The following is a 17815-nucleotide window of genomic DNA, read 5'->3' as shown; positions in this document are numbered from 1 at the left end:
TCTGCATTATCAGGCTGAAGGATCAGCAGTACCATTCAGCTCTTGCCAAAACCAGCTCTTCTGCCCCAAACTGCCACCTGCTGTGGGTTTCATTTATTATTGTTAAAGGAAAGTGTGCTGGACATTCACCAACTGCTACTAATCTATCACTACACAGTGAATGTTAAGAGATGAGGAACAGTACAACAAGAGAAATGTAAACATAACTGTGAAAACACCTGCAAATTGTAATGAACAGGATAGAAGCCAAATTATTTATGTTCAAGAAACATCTGTAAAAATTCTGGCTTACACTTGCTAAAGGCAGTTATTAGCAGCTCAAATAACACAGTAACCACTTACTGCCTTCTACATTTCTGACCTTCTGAAAGAACCTTTTAAGTCCTTTTAATTATTCCTGTAGGATCTGTTCCAGGCCCACTCCCAGGTGTTCTATTACTGTAAAACGTACTATACAACAGTGATAAAAAGACAGCTTCTCTATTTTTTTAACTGTCTTATTTTGAATAATTACATTAAATCCTTTAACCTTTTCTTTCACCACACAGATTTTGTTTTGTATTGGTCATTGGCAAAGTATGTTCTACCTAAATACTTCCCTAAGTGAGAACCAAATCAAGAATGAAAACAGGTATGATACAGGCCTTTAAATTTAGGAATATGATGCTGGATGAGACTCTCAAAATCAACTTCTATTCTGTGTATTTATACACAACTTTCATTTCCCACAGTACTAGTCTAAAATTTGCTAAAAGACCACGAACAAGCCTAAACATAAAATGTTTGGTATGTTGGAAAAATATGTTTTATTACAGCATTTGATAAAGTGGACTGTTTTATGGACTCAATATGCAAGTAGTCTTTATTCATAGAGAGTCTTCATTTTTCACACACAGAATGGCATTACATCTTGTTTTTACTCCACTATTACATACCTATTTTGGGTTTCCTACGTTTTAATCAAGGAGCTTGATTTGTCCTATTCCTAATGCAACTATCAGCAGTTATTAGGTATTGCAGAGACTTCACTATGACCAAAAAGCAAATTTCTTTTTTTTTATAATCAAGAGGCATTTTTACAGGAGGGTGTAAGGAAAAGGTAATAATGGCATACCATGAGCACAACAAAAAGTTCATTGGTTACACATGCTGCAAATTTTTCTTCCTGAAACTTTATATAAAGTTGCTGTACTTCATATAGCTATGAAACAAAAATAAAAGACAGAGCTATTTCATTCACAGTATGCTGCAAAAGCTTTCCAATAAAACAGATTCTATGAGAAATGGTAACATCTAAAACCATGTCAGTCTACAGCTAAAAGAACAAGGACAAAACACAAGATCAGTCTACAACACACACAACAGGTATGTGAAGGAAACAAAATAATAGTGAAAACAGTGCCAGTCCTGTCTGAAAGAATTCTGCTTTTGCAATATAAGCAATACTTGTTTTAACTCAAAAAATACATTAAATAAAAATATCCCTGCCTTTAGTTGCACTGCTTTTTTTATTCAACAGAGCACCAACTGACTCTAGGATGCGTTTATACTAAGATATTTGTCACAACTCTTACAAGTTGTGTGTCACAACTCTTACAAGAGGTTGTATTACAAGTGTGCTACTCTTACAAGAGGTGTGTGACCTCTCTTGATCAAATACAGCCTTTTCAGTACAGGAAAATGGAAATACCAGTTAGAGCTTCCCAATTCTGGGACACCGTCTGCACAAGACTTTTATCTACATTAGCTTTATTAGTACCCAAGTTGTACCCACTACTGAGAAATCCCCACCATAAAACTGGAATTTTAGTCTTACTTAAAACTATTTCACATATTTGACAGTAAGAGGGCATCCTGAAATTATTTTCCATTCAGCTAGGAAACAGGGAAAAAAAAAAAACCTAAGCCAAAACCTCAATGCAAAAAATAAGGTTTCTTAAGCATGGTCATTTCCTTTCACAACAGATTGCGGTAATTTAACATGTTTGAACAGTTATTTGCCCAAAAAATACTAACAGAATTTTAAATTATCATCAAAACATACCCAGATAGAGGCCTTAAAATTCACTTTGATAAAAATAACCTTCCAAAGCTTCTCAAGAGATCCCAGAAAAGTAAAAAGGACCAAGAGAGAGACTGATAAAGGGGAAGGGAGATGTATTGAAGAGCTGAACCAACCAATTTAAGAGGAACTTTCAGAAGCTGCAAGTTCACTTCTGAAACATCAGTTTGATAGGACAAGTAGTAATGGTTTTAAATTCCTAGAGGATTTAAATTAGATATAAGGAAGATAGATATAAGGAAGAAGGTTTTTACAATGAGGCTGGTAAAACACAGACATGCTGCCCAGAGAGACGGTGAATGCCCCATCCCTGTAAACATTCAAGATCACATTGGAAGAGCTCTGAGCAACCTCATGTAGTTGAAGATGTTCCCGCTCACGGCACGGGAATGGTAGTAAATGACCTTCCTTCCAACCCAAATATTTCTATAAGCCTATGATTTCCACATGCATTCAGGGACACAGACATCATTTAAAGTCAGGCACAAATTTTTTACAAAAAAATCCAAACCAAAACAAAACAAGCTTCTTGTCCAAAATCCTGAATTATTTCTTTATTTTTGATTCCTGTACTCATAATGGCTATTAATAAAAACCAGTGGCAGTAGATAAGAGAACAACAAAGAGATTGTTCTCTACTCATTCAAGAACATATAAGAGGGAGAAAAGATTGTTACTTTTTTAAACAATCAGTGGGATACAGCTGACAAACTGCTGTAGCAAAAAGGAGGGAGTAAAATATGCTAAAGATGACTGGAGTGAAACATAAAGATTATAGACATGGTAAAATTAGAGATGTTTGACAAAGGTGACAAATTAAAAGCTTTTCTTATCACCGTCTTTCAAAAGACCCATCAAATTCTTAAGGCACAATTCCCAAACTGTTTATAAATGCAAACGGTAAAATAGCAGGCTTTCGAAAAATACTTCAGTCCTAGCAGACTATCCTGACATTAAATCCTAATCTCCCTCTCCAGAACACCCAAAGAAGTATGCTGACCTTGCAGATAGGTTTGAAGGTGAAAACCAAGCTCTGAGGAACAAAAAAATAAAAGAAAAACACTTTCTCAGAATAAGCATGCTTCATGTACAGGAATTTCACATCAATCCACTTTGCAATACAGAGATGCTCAAATAGAGCAGCCAGCAATGTTGCTTAGTGAAAATAAGATACCTTGCTTGACCGATATATTACAAAAACCACAAATAAATACAGGAAAACCTACCTCTGGCTTTGGAACAAAGGCTTGACCTGGAATTATGAAACAGTTTTCCACAGTGCAGAGATACTGAGCCATGATGGACAGTCTGCTGCGTTGGCTACTTCCTGGATTAGCTGTAAGTCTCTATGGGAAAATCAAAATATGTACATCAGTGATACTGAACTGACCAAGTGATCAGTTGTATTAAAGCTTGATTTTCAGTATAATCAAATTTAAGACACCAGTTAATCATGAGAAACTTGTATCTAATTGTATGCCCAGTTAATCTAGAATTTTCTTATCCAGTATAGCAGCATTTCACTAAGATACCACATTGATTTACAACCTCAGTCCTGCAATCAAATGCACATGAAAAAGAACTCCTAGAAATTCTGCAGATCTAAATGACTGTCAAAGTAATTTTGTATGGATACAAGAGAAAACTAAAACTATTCTGACTGCAGGATTCAAAACAAACCTAACACCAGCTGCAAGCACTCTCACAATCCTTTCCATCCACTGTTTCTGTATAAAATACTACTACTTTTTTTCTTCTTCAAGATGAAACAAAGCTCCATAAGCCCAAGATCAGCTAGAAACCAAAAGTTCTTCATAATTAACTGGCTTACTCTTAAAATATTTACGAGGAAGCGGGGTCTACTTTACATAGATTTAGAATCCCTAACAGTGAGAGCATTTAATACTTAAAACTCAATTTAAGTATACTTTGATTTTCCCATGAATTTTTTTACAAAATAATAGCCTGGACAGAAGATTCCTACGCTTTTGTGACCTAGCAAGAAACACATTTTATTGTGTTTTGCTTGCACAAACAAAATTGAAACATAAAGCATCTTGTAAAACAAGTCTCAAATTACAGAAGTCATTTCACTAACACATACAAAAACAGAATCATGATGATTCATGTTCTTATTGACCACCACCTCAATAAAAAATAAAAACTAAACCCCAATTTGTATATCTGGTAATATTTGTACAGCATGTAGTTCCATATGAAAAGCCTACTCATGAAATGCTGCCATGCTTATTAAATTTATGCCTGAAAACTAAACCTGTTGCCGAAGTTTCACATTTTTTCAAACAACTCTTCCTAAAGGCAGCTCAGCACAGAGCAAATCAATACTTTTCAATGACTTTTTGGAAAGAATGCTCAGTGATTCTTTTTGCCTATGCCAGCATTTAAAGCTACCTTCATTGTTGTGTCAGAGGAAATTATTATTCTCTTAAAATCCCAGACTGCAAAGTCTAACAATGCAATCTGACGTGCACTTCCTTAACCTCTGCAGTGGAAATGAAACTGACCTCATGGCAATACTTCCAGCACCAATTCAAACAAACCTGTCTTGCCTTCTCCCAGAAACCAACTAGCAAGTCTCAGGCAGTAAGTTCCTGCTTCTCAATTACAGAAAAGATAACTTAACATCTGGATAGTAACATCTTAAACCACTTCAACCACCGCAGCAGGAACATACACGGGATCAGCCAGACAAACCCCCAGCCATGGGCAGGGACATGCACAGCTAGGTCAGCTTGTTCAGAGACCTGCCCTGCCTGACCTTGAAGGTTTCCAGGGATAGGGCATCTACCCCATCTCTTGGCAACCTGCTGTTTCACTACCCTCACTGTAAAAAATTACTTCCTTATATATAAATTGTTGCATCCCGGACTCAGAACGCCGCACTAAATCTACCTTCTTCTGGTTTAAAACCATTTCTCCTTGTTCTATAGCAACAGGCCCTGCTAAAAGATCAATTTTAGAGTAAGTGGGCTGGAAGAACCTGGCCTAGGTGACAGATTTGAGATGAAACACTGAAGAATTTGGGACAAAGCAAAATGTTTACCCACAAAGTGAATGGCAATTTTACAAATTTAAACTACAAAGAAAACAAATTATCTGCTTGACACTCAGAAGGTGCTGTTTTTCCTGATGTGGATATTTGGCCTTATCCTCCTTAACAGGCTTCAGATTCAGCATATAAAATAACTGCTGGTTCTCATCAGTTTTAGTCAATTTATTTATATCATATCAGAACAGACTGGGCTGCAGTAGTAGGTGTCTAGTGACATAACTAACACCAACATTGCTGTGCTACAAGGAAACAGAAAAGCAAGAAAATACAACCAGCAAGAAAGGCAAAGGTATTTACTTCTCTGTTATACTGGCAAAACAAAGTCTGACCATAAATAAAAGAGTGCATGGCTTCACTTTCTTACTATTAACATCAAGTTATCCTAACTAATTCTAAAGCACGTCACTCCATTCCATGATGCATCTTATGCTTTCACTGAGCTTATGACATATACACAGACTTTCTTTGATATTGAGCCTCTTAGCTTAGAAATATCCAGGGAGGACATCAAATTCCCCTATCAAGACTATAAATCCAGAGATACAAAAAAATACCAGTAGCAACTCACTGTTATCTGCATTACACTGTTCTCTCTTTCCTGATACTGACTATGCCGGTACACACCTATTTACCATGATTATCTTAAGCAACCCCAGAGGGTCAGGAGAAAAGAACAGAGCCTAATTATTGTTCTTTCTCCAAATCATAAAATAAAATAGTACCTTTAAAACAATTTCTTTTCATGGTATCAAACCACTAATGGAAATGCAAAACAAAAACCATGAACAATTTTGTCTTTGAGGAAGACCTGTGTTGAACAAGAATCAAGAGAACTCAGACTATAAACTCAACAACAATTAACACTGATTCACTGCATGACCCGACCTTGAACAACATACTCCATTTCTTAGTGTTCCTAACTCCTCAGTGTTTTACGTACAAGAGCTTAAGTGTGCATGGTATTTTGCACCTAATTGAGCTATACTGGATGCAGAAGAATTGTAATCTGCATGTCACCAATGACATATGCAGCTGTGTACAGCAATATAAAGGACAGAGTGCTCCCACACAGTGTTAGGTGAATTTTTGCTGTCACAAAACTATGCATCTTACCTATCATCACGCTGCATTTTACGTCACAGTCCATTAGCCATATTTTGCAACAAGGCCTAACCTGACATGACATGAAGCCCTTCCGGGAAACAGACCTGGATTCTGTCTTACACCAAATGAGCCCAGAACTGAACTAAGAAATCTGGTTTATTTCACACCAAATGTTTGTCCCTAGTGTTCTCTAGAGCCACCTACTGGAAATACCTCTTCAATCTTGATTGCAAGGCTAGGGCAATGATGACACAATATGGGGTTTTTTTTGACTCAAAAAATGACAGCAGACATTCTACTTGCATATGTAATTATTCCTAATTTTCACAGAGAGAAAAAAAACAGCAAAATTTTCCTATTTGAATTTTTAGTTGGAAGGATTAAAATTAAAACAACATACACATTGAAGCTGCACAGACAAAACGCAGCAAGTTACAAACACTGGGGTAATAAGATGGAAATTTGGTTTTCAGGCTGATGTGCAACTCCTTTTTTTTTTCTTTATAAATGCAAGTGAGATGCTTGTTAAAAGCCAGGCTGCTTCCATAACTGCAAAGCAAAAAAGCCATCCATTCTCTATGTTTTATATGCTTCATGCAATGTCAATAGAAATAAACTGTTAAGTCTAAAAGCACTGTGGAGTAAGCCAACCTAATATCAACTCATCTGGCATTAACACTACTACACTGCAGATCAGTCTGGCCTTCTTTGAGAAACTAATTATTAATACAAAATAAAATATCAATTTGTTCTTGGACTTGTGGTGACAAAGTCAATTAAGGCCTTTTCACACACAAGAATGGCAGAATACATTAGTAATTCTGATATCAAGTCTCATTCAAAAAAGCCAATGCCAATTTCCATGGTCTTGACATGGAAATTTCCATGGTCTTTTCCATGGTCTTCCATGGTCCCCTGCATTTTAAGTGCTTAATCACAACTGGAAATAATGGTAACCTTCCAATTCCTTATTTTAAGGAGGTTTTTTCTTAAAAATTATTTTTAATAAAGAGGACAAAGAAATATAAGTGTTTCTTGAGATGAATGAAAGGTAAGGAAAAACAAATTGATGACACATTGCATAAATGTCTGTGAGAGCATAAACCCATCTGAAAACAGAAGAGTGCTGTGCAATCTATTAATGTTAAAGAAATCAGACTACAGAAAACACCAGAAAGAGTACCTCAACAAAATAAGACATTAAAAAGACATTAAAAAATTTACATTCTTGTGAAAGGATCAGAGTAGATAATTAACACATCAAAATTTATAATTTATAGCCACATAAACTTAATATGGAACTAACCTTTTCCTCTCTTTTCAAAGTCAACTAAAACTGGGTTTGTAGTTTTAAACAAAAGATATTAACAAGATGCAAAACTGAAAAAAAATGCCAAAATTTTACCTCCCCAACTTCCTTTTGAAAAGTCAGAGTCATCTGTGTCCTGCCATAAATAAAAGGTCCATCCCTTTTTGAAACATTCTCAAGCCACTTGATGATTAGAGGAGTTGAAACACTGAAGGGCAGATTCCCAATTATATGTATATCTGGTGGTTCTGTTGACATTTGACAGAAGAAAAACAGCTGTGAAAAAGCTTTGGGTAAGATTTTGCCAAGAAATAAAACACAAGAAAGATACATGCCTATCAACCTAGACTGAAAATATGGAAACAATTTTTTTATCGTGCCACACCAAAATGAAGCCTGTCCATTTATACTCATCTTACACTGACAAAACTGTGTTACTATTCTCAGTGATTTTCAGCTGATGAGTAAATTCCAGCTGAGCTACTCCAGAACGGCAAAACCACAACAGCGTTCCTGTGATTTCGAAGTATGACTATTAGGTACAGAGTAAATAGCCATACTCATACTTTTGTCCAACACATCCTCCCAGAGGCATTTTACTGAGTCCTAACAATCCTCAAAATAACCACCTAGCTCACACTGGACAAGAGCTCTCCTTCTGTATAGAGTCCTCTGAAATCAAAAGGTGTTAAAGTACAAGACTTAGCAATAAGAAGTGATACCTGTTTTTCAGTATGCATCATATCAGTATCTGTGTGTGTTGTACAACACAACACAGGGATTTCAGTAGCAGGGACCCTTATATCTAAGCAGGAGTGCAAGAGAAGTGGGCAAAACCCAAAAGCCAGTGTGATGTTCCTTAGATATGACCATGGTTAATAACATGAATAAGAGATGACAGTATCAAATTCAAGCTGTTTTTCTGGCACACTTTACTTATTATACACTTTTAAGGCTGTGATACTTCTAGTCTATCTGTGGTATTACACATTGATCAGAGATTCTGTTTTTTGAAGTCCACCAGCTTTTGAGATTTTCATATGGCAATAATACAGAAGAAATGTATCTTGCCTCTAACTGGTCAGCTCAAAACCTAACAGTGACTATATGTTCAAGAAATATGTTTAATTTTTTAAAACTGCAACACACTCTCACACATACATTTTATCATAGTTTGTTCTGTGAAGCACTTAATGTTTTGCAATGAGGCAAATACAACAAAAAATTTTTCCAGGTGAACATGATGTGCCATGGTCTTTTATGTCCTAAGTCAGAAAGCACTTTACTGCTCTTCAGGCATTGCAAAGAATGACTTCACCTTATATTAAGAAATTTGGAAAAGGGGACTCAGAGGTTATAGCTGATTTATCTAATAGTATTACATGTTTTAAAAGGGAAGTGAAATAGTGCCCTGTTGCAACCTCAGGTTTAAAAAAAAAGCAAAAAAACCCACAATCCTGATGAGATTCTACTTTTGCCAAAGATATCCAGCTGAAAACAAAACAAATGAGAAAGCTAAATTTTTGAAGGCAAGTTTTCCAAAAGTTTCAAAGCAAGTTACAGAAATTTCTTCAGTAGAAGAGCAGCAGTGGTAACTTCTGACTTCTTCAGTAAGACGAAGAAGCCAGGAAGTACACAATCTGATCTCCTTTTATGCTTTCCAGAAGTCATTCTTGTACAGTCAAGATATTCTAAGGTTAATAATGGCAATGATCCTCACTTTAAACTAAGGTCAATGTCACACAAATTCCACTGTTTTATATTAGAAAAGGAAGAGAGTTCTCTGTTTTCTCTAGTGGAAAAAAACCAAACAGTTGTCTCTTTATCTTTGACATGTACCAGAAGAGAGTAACATCTGCACTGAGTGAATTTCAATTTTATCACTACTTAAGACTAACTCAGAAGCCCTAAAAAATGAAAATACTAACCATCCTCCCAGGTTTTTTTTAAGTGCTTTGGAAAAGCCTTCTCCATCTTATAGGTCAGGATATCTCCATGAACGATGCGCACCTTTCCTGGAGCTGCTTCAGATAGCATCTGTTTGTAAACAAGCAAGTAGAATCTACTGTGAGTGTTAACCAAACTGATATTCAGTTTCAGCCACTACAGGAATCAAACCATTGCTATATATTTATCTTCAATATACAACAAAGCACAATAGGAGTTAAAATGGAGAACACTATTAGTAAGTATTTACTTTCAAAAAGCAAACACTAGATATAGATTAATTAATATGTAACTCTGTAAACACTTAACTATTCACAGATGTAGAATTCTTATCAGAGAATTCAAACTTGAAAAGACTGCTAAGCGTCTCTTCAATAAAAACAATTAACAAGTCCCAGGTCACTAGCAGGCCCTCACCTGATTTAAGTAACAACGCAAGCAGTAGGTTTTGAAAGGTTTTTAGCTCAATTACTCATGAAAACGAGGGCTTATGTTGTTTATTTTGTTTCCCCCACAGCTTTAGGGCCTATTATCCAATTTCAGCCATATGTGATCCAAGGCTGCAGAAATACTAATTTTTCCTTTTACATGAAAAATGTGGAAGAGATTCTCTTAATATTCCCTGTAGTAGTCTACGCTTAAAAAACAAAGAATCCACTTAAAAAATGAGATTAGTATCTAGCAGGACGGAAGATCTCAATACTTTCTATCTTCCTAGACATTACAAAATCATCTCCATTGTCAGCTTCTGCAGCCCACTTGCACAACTTGTATTTAATAAAGGCTGATATGCAAACTCAGTGCTGGCTGTAGTTTGACAACCAATTCTTTCATTTCTGGTGTCACTTCCCATAATCAAAATTAGTTAAGCTTTTTTAATGTTATACTAATCTTTTCTCTTACACTGTGAAACTATGCACAAACAGCACAGTTCAAAAGCAGTGGAGACTTTTTCAAAGATGACATTTAGGGATATTTATTGATCCCATAAGACAATAATGAGAAATGGCTTAAAGAACAACTTTGCTTTTGCACAGAAAACCAAATTCATAAACAGTTAAGCGCCAGTGGCCTAACTGCGAAAATAAACTGCTCATCATTGTAGTCCCCTTTTCAATTTGAATGATGTTTATATGCTCAGGGGCACAAAGAGCTTTCACAATTCTCTGAGCCAAAGGAAAATACTGCTTTCTCCTACAGTTCACAAAATGTTGTCATGAAATTTTTTTGAGTAAAAGTTTAAGGTTTTTAATTATCAAAAAAGCTAAGTTTTATGTAGAGCAATAAAAGCCTAACAAAAAAACTAGAGTGTTCCTACATGTTTTAAGTGCAATCATTTCCAAACAGAAAAAATAAAACTAATCTCAACTCCAAACCACTTAATGGACTTTTCAGCATTACACTAGCAATTATGTGACATACAAATTCATTAATCTGCCATGGTTTGTCAAACCTTTCTTTGAAGCTGTTATACATGCTCTAGCAGGAATACACTGAAACATAATGTAAGATCAATAAAGTTAGAAAATAGTGTCATTTGCTAATAACAGTTTTCTTATCAAGATTGAGTTTAGGGACTGCTGAGAAATACATAACTGAGAATTGCATTTAATTTGTGACCAGAAAATAATTGTCTTATATTTCTAATTTAAAATAAAGACTTAGAAACCCAGTGAAGCATTTTTTCATTTGAGGGGAAAACGTGTGCAGCTAACACAGCTCCAGGAGCTGCTGTGCATCAAGGACACCAGCCAAGAGTGTTCAATCATACAGACACTCTCATTCTTTACACACAACCAAAAGGGCACAAAGGAAGCATAAGGGGTATAGTTTAAAACATGAAATGGTTTTCCTGGAATAATTCTATATTCAATACATTCTCTTGCTCTCTTTATCAATCTTTCCAGCCAGAAAATTATTAGGGCATACGGCAGAGAGAGGTTGGGATTCTTTAAGACTGAGACAGAACTGACAGACGCTCAGCTGGTGTAAACTTTAACTCAGTACACATATGTTCTTCACTGTATTTCAGTTCTGCAGTAAAGAATATCCCCACTTCAGTTTTGTGAGAGACAACAGCTTGAAAACAGTTAATGAAAAATGTTTTATGCTTTACATCAGCAATTTTAAAAGTATCTAAGAGACATTTTAAAGTAATAGTCCCCACTTATTATTTTCATCTCTGACATTTTCGCCTATTAAAATCTCAACCATTTTATGATTATGAGTTTTGATAGTTTGCTTGGGAAACCAGAAAAGTTATTACAACCCACATTATTAGAAAAGAAAGATTCACTGTTATGTATCTTCTTATTTGTATGGAAAAAAAGCAATACCAAATTGAACACTAATGGCTGCAACACATTTCTTGCTCATTCACATCCACTGTTACTGAGTTATACCACCTCTATGTTCAATAACCTCATTCAGACATTCACTTCTACTCTGAGGAGATTGGCAATTAAAAATAATGACTAACATTATGTCACTTGAACAGTAAAGATAATTACATACCAAAAGCTCATTTTAGATGCTGAGAAGTATACTTTTATTCAGATAAAACTGTTGGAAAGGACGTATTTCAGAAGATCAGAAAAAAAAATCCAAGTACTTAAAAAGCTCTCTTAACTAAAACAAGTGTCATTTAACCTCAAATTCTCTCGAGTCCCAAATCAGTTCTCAAAATCTAAAACAAAAATGCTGATTGCCCCCCCCCAAGTTAAAATATGGGTTCACATTTCCTAAGACAAAGATGGCATATTATATGTTATTAATGGCTAAGCCCACAAAGATGTAATTACATGCACATTCAAGTTTCAGGGCATGAGCAGTTTCATTCATACCTCACATTATTTTTATCATTTAAAGAGATAGCAGCAATTCTCAAGTATACTATCTATTTATTTTAACTGCTGATTTAGTGAAAAAGACACAGTGCAATTTAAGGAAAGCCCTTTGAATTGCTCTAATCTGAGATTGTAGAGACATAAGAAAACAGTCAAATTTTAAGATTTTTGGATTCTGTTTTTCTTGATGGATTTATACAGCCAAATTCCACAAACATCCAGCAGCACAAGTAGATAGCATTTGAAAATGCCACAATGACTCATGAACTTATACCAATTTTAAAAGAAAGGAAGAAAAGCTTAAGAGTGTTTTTTAGAAAATGTAAAAGAGATGCTTGCTTTATTCTTCTCTACCTGGATGTTAACCCACATTGACTGTATTAACTGGAGATACACCTTTTCAATTTTATAAAGCATAATTATTAGGATTAAAATGAAATATAAGACCATAGAAAAGGACATTACATTCAGCCTTCAAATTATGATTTCACCAGCATGATGAAATACACCTGAAATGTCTCAGCCTGGAAAAAACCCCACAAAACCAACAAGCCTTGGCAGTAACTCAGTTGCAGGATAAGATCCTAAAGGGCCTATGAGAAAGCAGGAACAATGAATTGTGACACTGTGTATCTTCAAGCAAATTATAGCTCTGGTTCCTGCCACAGAACCAAACCTATTTTCAGTGCTGAGATTCCAACAAGACACCTGGAATCTCTAAGTTCTCAGAATGTTCTTATTCAATGCTCCGGTTATATGTACACAAATTATTCTCCAGCTGGTACCTGCAATCCTGGGATAAATCGAGCATCTTTTTCAATTAAAAGGAGTTGTTCAACACCAGCACTGAGAATGGATCTGGTAATTCCTCCTGGCCCAGGGCCCACTTCGCAAACATGGGCATTTTTCAGCTCACCAGCCTGTTTCACTATCTTGTCTGCAAGACACAAAGAACATACTAAGCCTTTATTTTCCAGGAGATTCAGCACACCAAGATAACCTCATTGTTTACTGTTACACAAGCATGCTTATCTCAAAACAGACATAAACAGTGACACATCCCAGTTAAATCATCACACGCCTGCCAGACTGCACAGAATTCAGATTTGTTCCATACTACAAGATATACTGAGCTATTTTAAAAAAGGCTATTTTTGGTTGTATGTCTTTAGTATTTATTGTGTTCATTACAGAATCAAATAAAAAGAGACTATCACTCCTCTGTACACTAGCAGTACTATTGTGCTGCAAGCAAGCACTTGGGTCCGACATCCTAAAGTCTCACAACTTGTCCTTATAAAGGTATTTCACTACAGCACCTCTATTTCAAGGCAATTTAAGAAGAAAGATACAGTAAAGCCCTATGAAGATTATATTATGTACAGAGCAATTTTATGAGGGGGAAACTGGACTAAATGAAGAGCTGGACTAAATGAAGGCAAGTGGCAGCTATAGAAAACAGGGCAGTTGAAAGGTGAGGAAGGAATACCCATGTGAAAGTGAAACAATACAACACTAGAAAGTATTATAGACACTAAAGAAGACAGACTAAGGACTAGAAAATTTAGCTAGTGAAATGAAGGGATCCTTGGGAAGCATGGAGAGATGATACTGACAAAAATTATGCTGTTCATGCCATGATCTCTTATGTATGCAATAAAAAATATCCAAAGACCTGTTTACTTGTAAAGTTTTACTAACGGCTTGCAGACATCTTTATTCTGGGGTAGGAACTGAGTTTCATGTTCTGAATTTTTATCAGTCTGAATTGTCAAACAAAATCAAATAATTAGCTACATGAAACTGTACTGCATTTCTAAATGCAAAATCCATCCACCACTATGCCAGTGAAGACACCCACCCCAGACTGACAGAACAGTGCCAGCTTTGTCACCCACCAATGACACAAAGCTGGAAAAAAAAAAGAATTGTTCAGAACAATGCAACTGGTTCAAAAAAGCTACACTTCTGATAAACTGAGACAGATGACTCTCCTATGTACAGCACATAGCAAACTCTAAACTGCACAGTGTTATATACTTCCTATGATACAGAATAATCAGGAAAAAAAATGCCAATTTTTAAGTCAAACTTATAAACCAAAACAGTACCCAAATAATACAAGTACTACTTCGGTTTAGATTTTTTGCATTTCAGTCAATAACCCATATTTTATATAGGAATACCATTTTTATGTAAGAAAAATTGCACTTCAATTTCTAAAGAAACTTATTTTTGAGGAGTAAGTAACCTAACCTAAAACTACTGTTAAAAAGAGGTCTTTATTATAAAGGTTTACCATTGAGCTGCCATTACTCTGACAAACGCTATTACGCAAACATCATCTCCTTAGCTATACTCTGGATTCTGACAAAAACTGGCATACATGTTCTATGCTAGGTAAAAATATTAGAATAAAATATTTAACCTGTCAATCGCAAATCCAGTAGAAAGTTCTGGGAAAGCTGTTTCAGTGCTTTAAGGCGAAAGAGTTTAATAATCCCTCCAATAGTTGGCAGGGGAGGCAGACGGAAAGCTGCCACCTTTCCTGGAGCAGCCATAAGACAAAACTCTCATTCCTTCCTCCTGGAGACACCGAAAAGATTATTCTATTACAGACAACGAAATAAAATTATATTAAAAACACTACTAAGCTTACAAACCAAGGTGTGATTTACCAATAAATCATTAGGAGGACTAAACTCCAAACATCACTACTTTAACTTCTGGATGCAGAGTTTATGCCAGGCACGAATTCGGGGTATTCGGGCAAGTCCAGCTTGCAGATCTGCCAAAGCCTCAGGTAAAACCAAACCCTCTCGCAATTACTCGATGTCAATCTTTCATTACTTTAGAGAAGAGTCAGTAAGCAGAATGACTTCACGGCACCACGTAAAGACAGAACGTGTTTAATTCACGTGTCCCCACGAAACGCCGGAACAGCTCCGGGCGGCGCCGCCCGACTGCGCAGGCGCACACGCCGTCGGCGAGGCTGGGGAAGGCCCAGCGCAGGGGCGGGGCAGCGCGTGGTGCCGCCGCACGCACCGGGCTGGGCCAGACCGGGAGGGCCCCGCCGCCGCCGCAGGCGCTTTCCCTCTCCCTGGCTCTCCCAGCGGAAAGGGACGCTCGGAGCGGTGTCCCGGCGGCGCCGCGGCTCCTCACGGGGCGCAGCGGGCGCCAACCCGGAAGAGAAAGGGGCGCAGCTCTGCGCATGCGGCTGTCCCCGCGCCTTACCTGGCTGTGCGCGGGGGAGGCGCGGCCGCGCGTGCGCATGCGCGGTGGGAGCTGGGGGCCGGGCTAGGTGCTGTGGGGGAGCGGGAAATTAGCAGTGTATAAGCGGATTTAATAATTGTGTTCGTATGCGTAATTACGTTATGTAAGTGCGTCTCTTACATATATTTGCAGGTATATTTATATCTAGGGGGTGTGTTCTTCAGGTGTTTTCTCGTTTTGTTCGTCCTGAGTTACACTGGTACCACCAAATTTTGGCAGAGTATTTCTGCAATATCTTCTGTCACAGTGGATTAAGGAAATTCTCTTCTCCACAGCACTTTTAAACAAGTATTTGATTTTAAGGTTATTTTTCAATTTTTCCTGTAATGTTCCGTGTTACTATGACTCCAACAATGTTAAGAAAATATTTCCTGGAAGCTAGACTGTTACTAAAAAGCCACAGGTAATAAAGGATATTATTTGGTAGACGCAAAGAAATAAGGACATTAAAGGACTTGCAAAACATAATTTCTCACTCAGGAGAAATAATGGGAGCAATTCTAAATAGTTTTCTACATTAGGCTTCTACCACCAACAGCCTACTCCAGTTAACTAATAACAGCACGTGCTGTAATGTTTATTAGTGTTGTCCTGTGACAAAGTAAATGAAAGAAGACTGATGCACAATATTTGCATCAGTATCTCTTTACATCTGTGGGTTCAGTTTTGAGATCAATAAAGTTTATTACAGTTGAAAGCTATGTGTGTGTGAGATAAATAATACATGTATAAAGACCTGGGAAAAGGTGGTTTCAATAGGAGAGAGAATATAATACGAACCACATTTACAGAAAAGTGAAAATGGATCTAATTACTCAGTCATTAAAAAGATAAGGAACTTTGCAACTGGTGTCAGCAAGAAAAGGACCTGGCCTAGGATTGATTTGCATACAGTGGAATATTGGAATAAACTCCCATGGTCCTAGTCTTATCTGAAACACTGAAGTTTTGAGTCTGTGAGGTATAAAGTATTATTTTTAATGTATATTATTTGAATTTAAAGTCATTATAAATTAAATATAAAATGTAAGCGCCACCTGTTGGTGAAAATGTGGGATTTCAAATCATACTTGCTAACTATGATAGTAGCTCAATTACAAAAGGGCTTTACAAGACATTGATATAATGCTGAAATTTTTCTGCTTAAAATCTGAAGAAATTTGAAGGAATATGGGCTGTGTCTCAGGAGAAGCAAGTATGAAAATGGCATGGGATCAATCAGCTTTATGACCAGCTGAGACATCCAGGCTGTTTTAGCTCTCAAGCAAAAAAGGTGCCAGTTTAAGTTTTTTCTGTATGTAAAAAATGTCATGTCAGAACATTGTTGTATGTATTTAGACTATTTAGAATGCATTTCATACTTGATTGTCACCAAAGCTGAACTTTTTCATGTCACAGCCTCAAATCTCCTCAGTCTTTCTATACAAGCATTGTTCTGACATAGTTAAAAGTACACACTTTTTCTTGATTAAATGCCCATGCATAAAAGTTTCTAGGTTATTTTATGTGGTCATAACTCTTACTGTAATAATAAACAATAATAGATGTATAATTAAATAGTTGAGTGAAATCCAGTAATCTTTGCTAATACTTTCACCTGTAGAAACTTTCTGGTAGAAAAATTGCTTGTTAAAATAACAATTTCCGTTTATGGCTGAAATGTTTCCAGACCACGTTGCTGACCATCGTAACATGGGATCAGTCAGACTTCTGCAAGGAATTTTTTGTGTGCAATCGTCCTATTTTATACACTGTTGTTATTAGTATTATTGCTGTTATGGTTTGTTTTCCATATTTAATTGCTGTTTTTGCAGTAAATTATTATCTCAAAGCATGATCTCTGCCTTTTGTCCCTTTCTTATTGGAGGAGAGTGGGAGCAATGGAAATGGCTGATTGGAGCTTAATTTCCAGCTGGTTTTAAACCACAACAACTGGTCATTTCTAGAAGGTATCTCCAACTAAGCCTTGCATATTCTGCAAAAGGAAAAGTGAGCCTTCCAAGCTTTCATCTGTTTATTCTGCTTATTCCAGCCCTTTCATGCAAGTTAGGTAAGGCCTGCAGGAAGAGAACTTCCTTCTTATGGTCCTAACAAAGTTCACAGAAGAGATGTGAGAGAAGGAAGCTGAAAGGAATTTTTCCATTCCTGTGAATACCTGCCACCCACCCTGGGACTTTCCAGTATCTTTGTCCTTTGATGTG

General features: G+C 36.6%; 1 protein-coding gene across 4 annotated transcripts in view; it reads right to left on the bottom strand.

Annotated features, from left to right (window-relative positions):
- TFB1M (transcription factor B1, mitochondrial) overlaps positions 1-15511 on the bottom strand; it is a 31989-nt gene extending 16478 nt beyond the window's left edge. For 2 of the 4 annotated variants that reach the window (XR_008436171.1, XM_053972798.1), the window contains exons 1-6: positions 15020-15374; positions 14770-14927; positions 13127-13278; positions 9477-9585; positions 7645-7796; positions 3289-3408 (exon numbers count right to left, since the gene is read on the bottom strand). Coding sequence is in view for 3 of the 4 variants with exons in the window: in XM_053972798.1 (XP_053828773.1) it covers positions 3289-3408; positions 7645-7796; positions 9477-9585; positions 13127-13278; positions 14770-14902 (666 nt within the window). In the remaining variant the exon portion in view is untranslated. The other 2 variants (XM_053972800.1, XM_053972799.1) reach the window with 2 other exon arrangements.
- Between the last annotated feature and the right edge of the window lie 2304 nt (positions 15512-17815).

The sequence above is a fragment of the Vidua macroura genome, chromosome 3 (assembly GCF_024509145.1).
Source record: "Vidua macroura isolate BioBank_ID:100142 chromosome 3, ASM2450914v1, whole genome shotgun sequence".
Lineage (NCBI taxonomy): Eukaryota > Metazoa > Chordata > Aves > Passeriformes > Viduidae > Vidua > Vidua macroura.
This window is presented reverse-complemented; position numbering and strand designations above follow the sequence as displayed.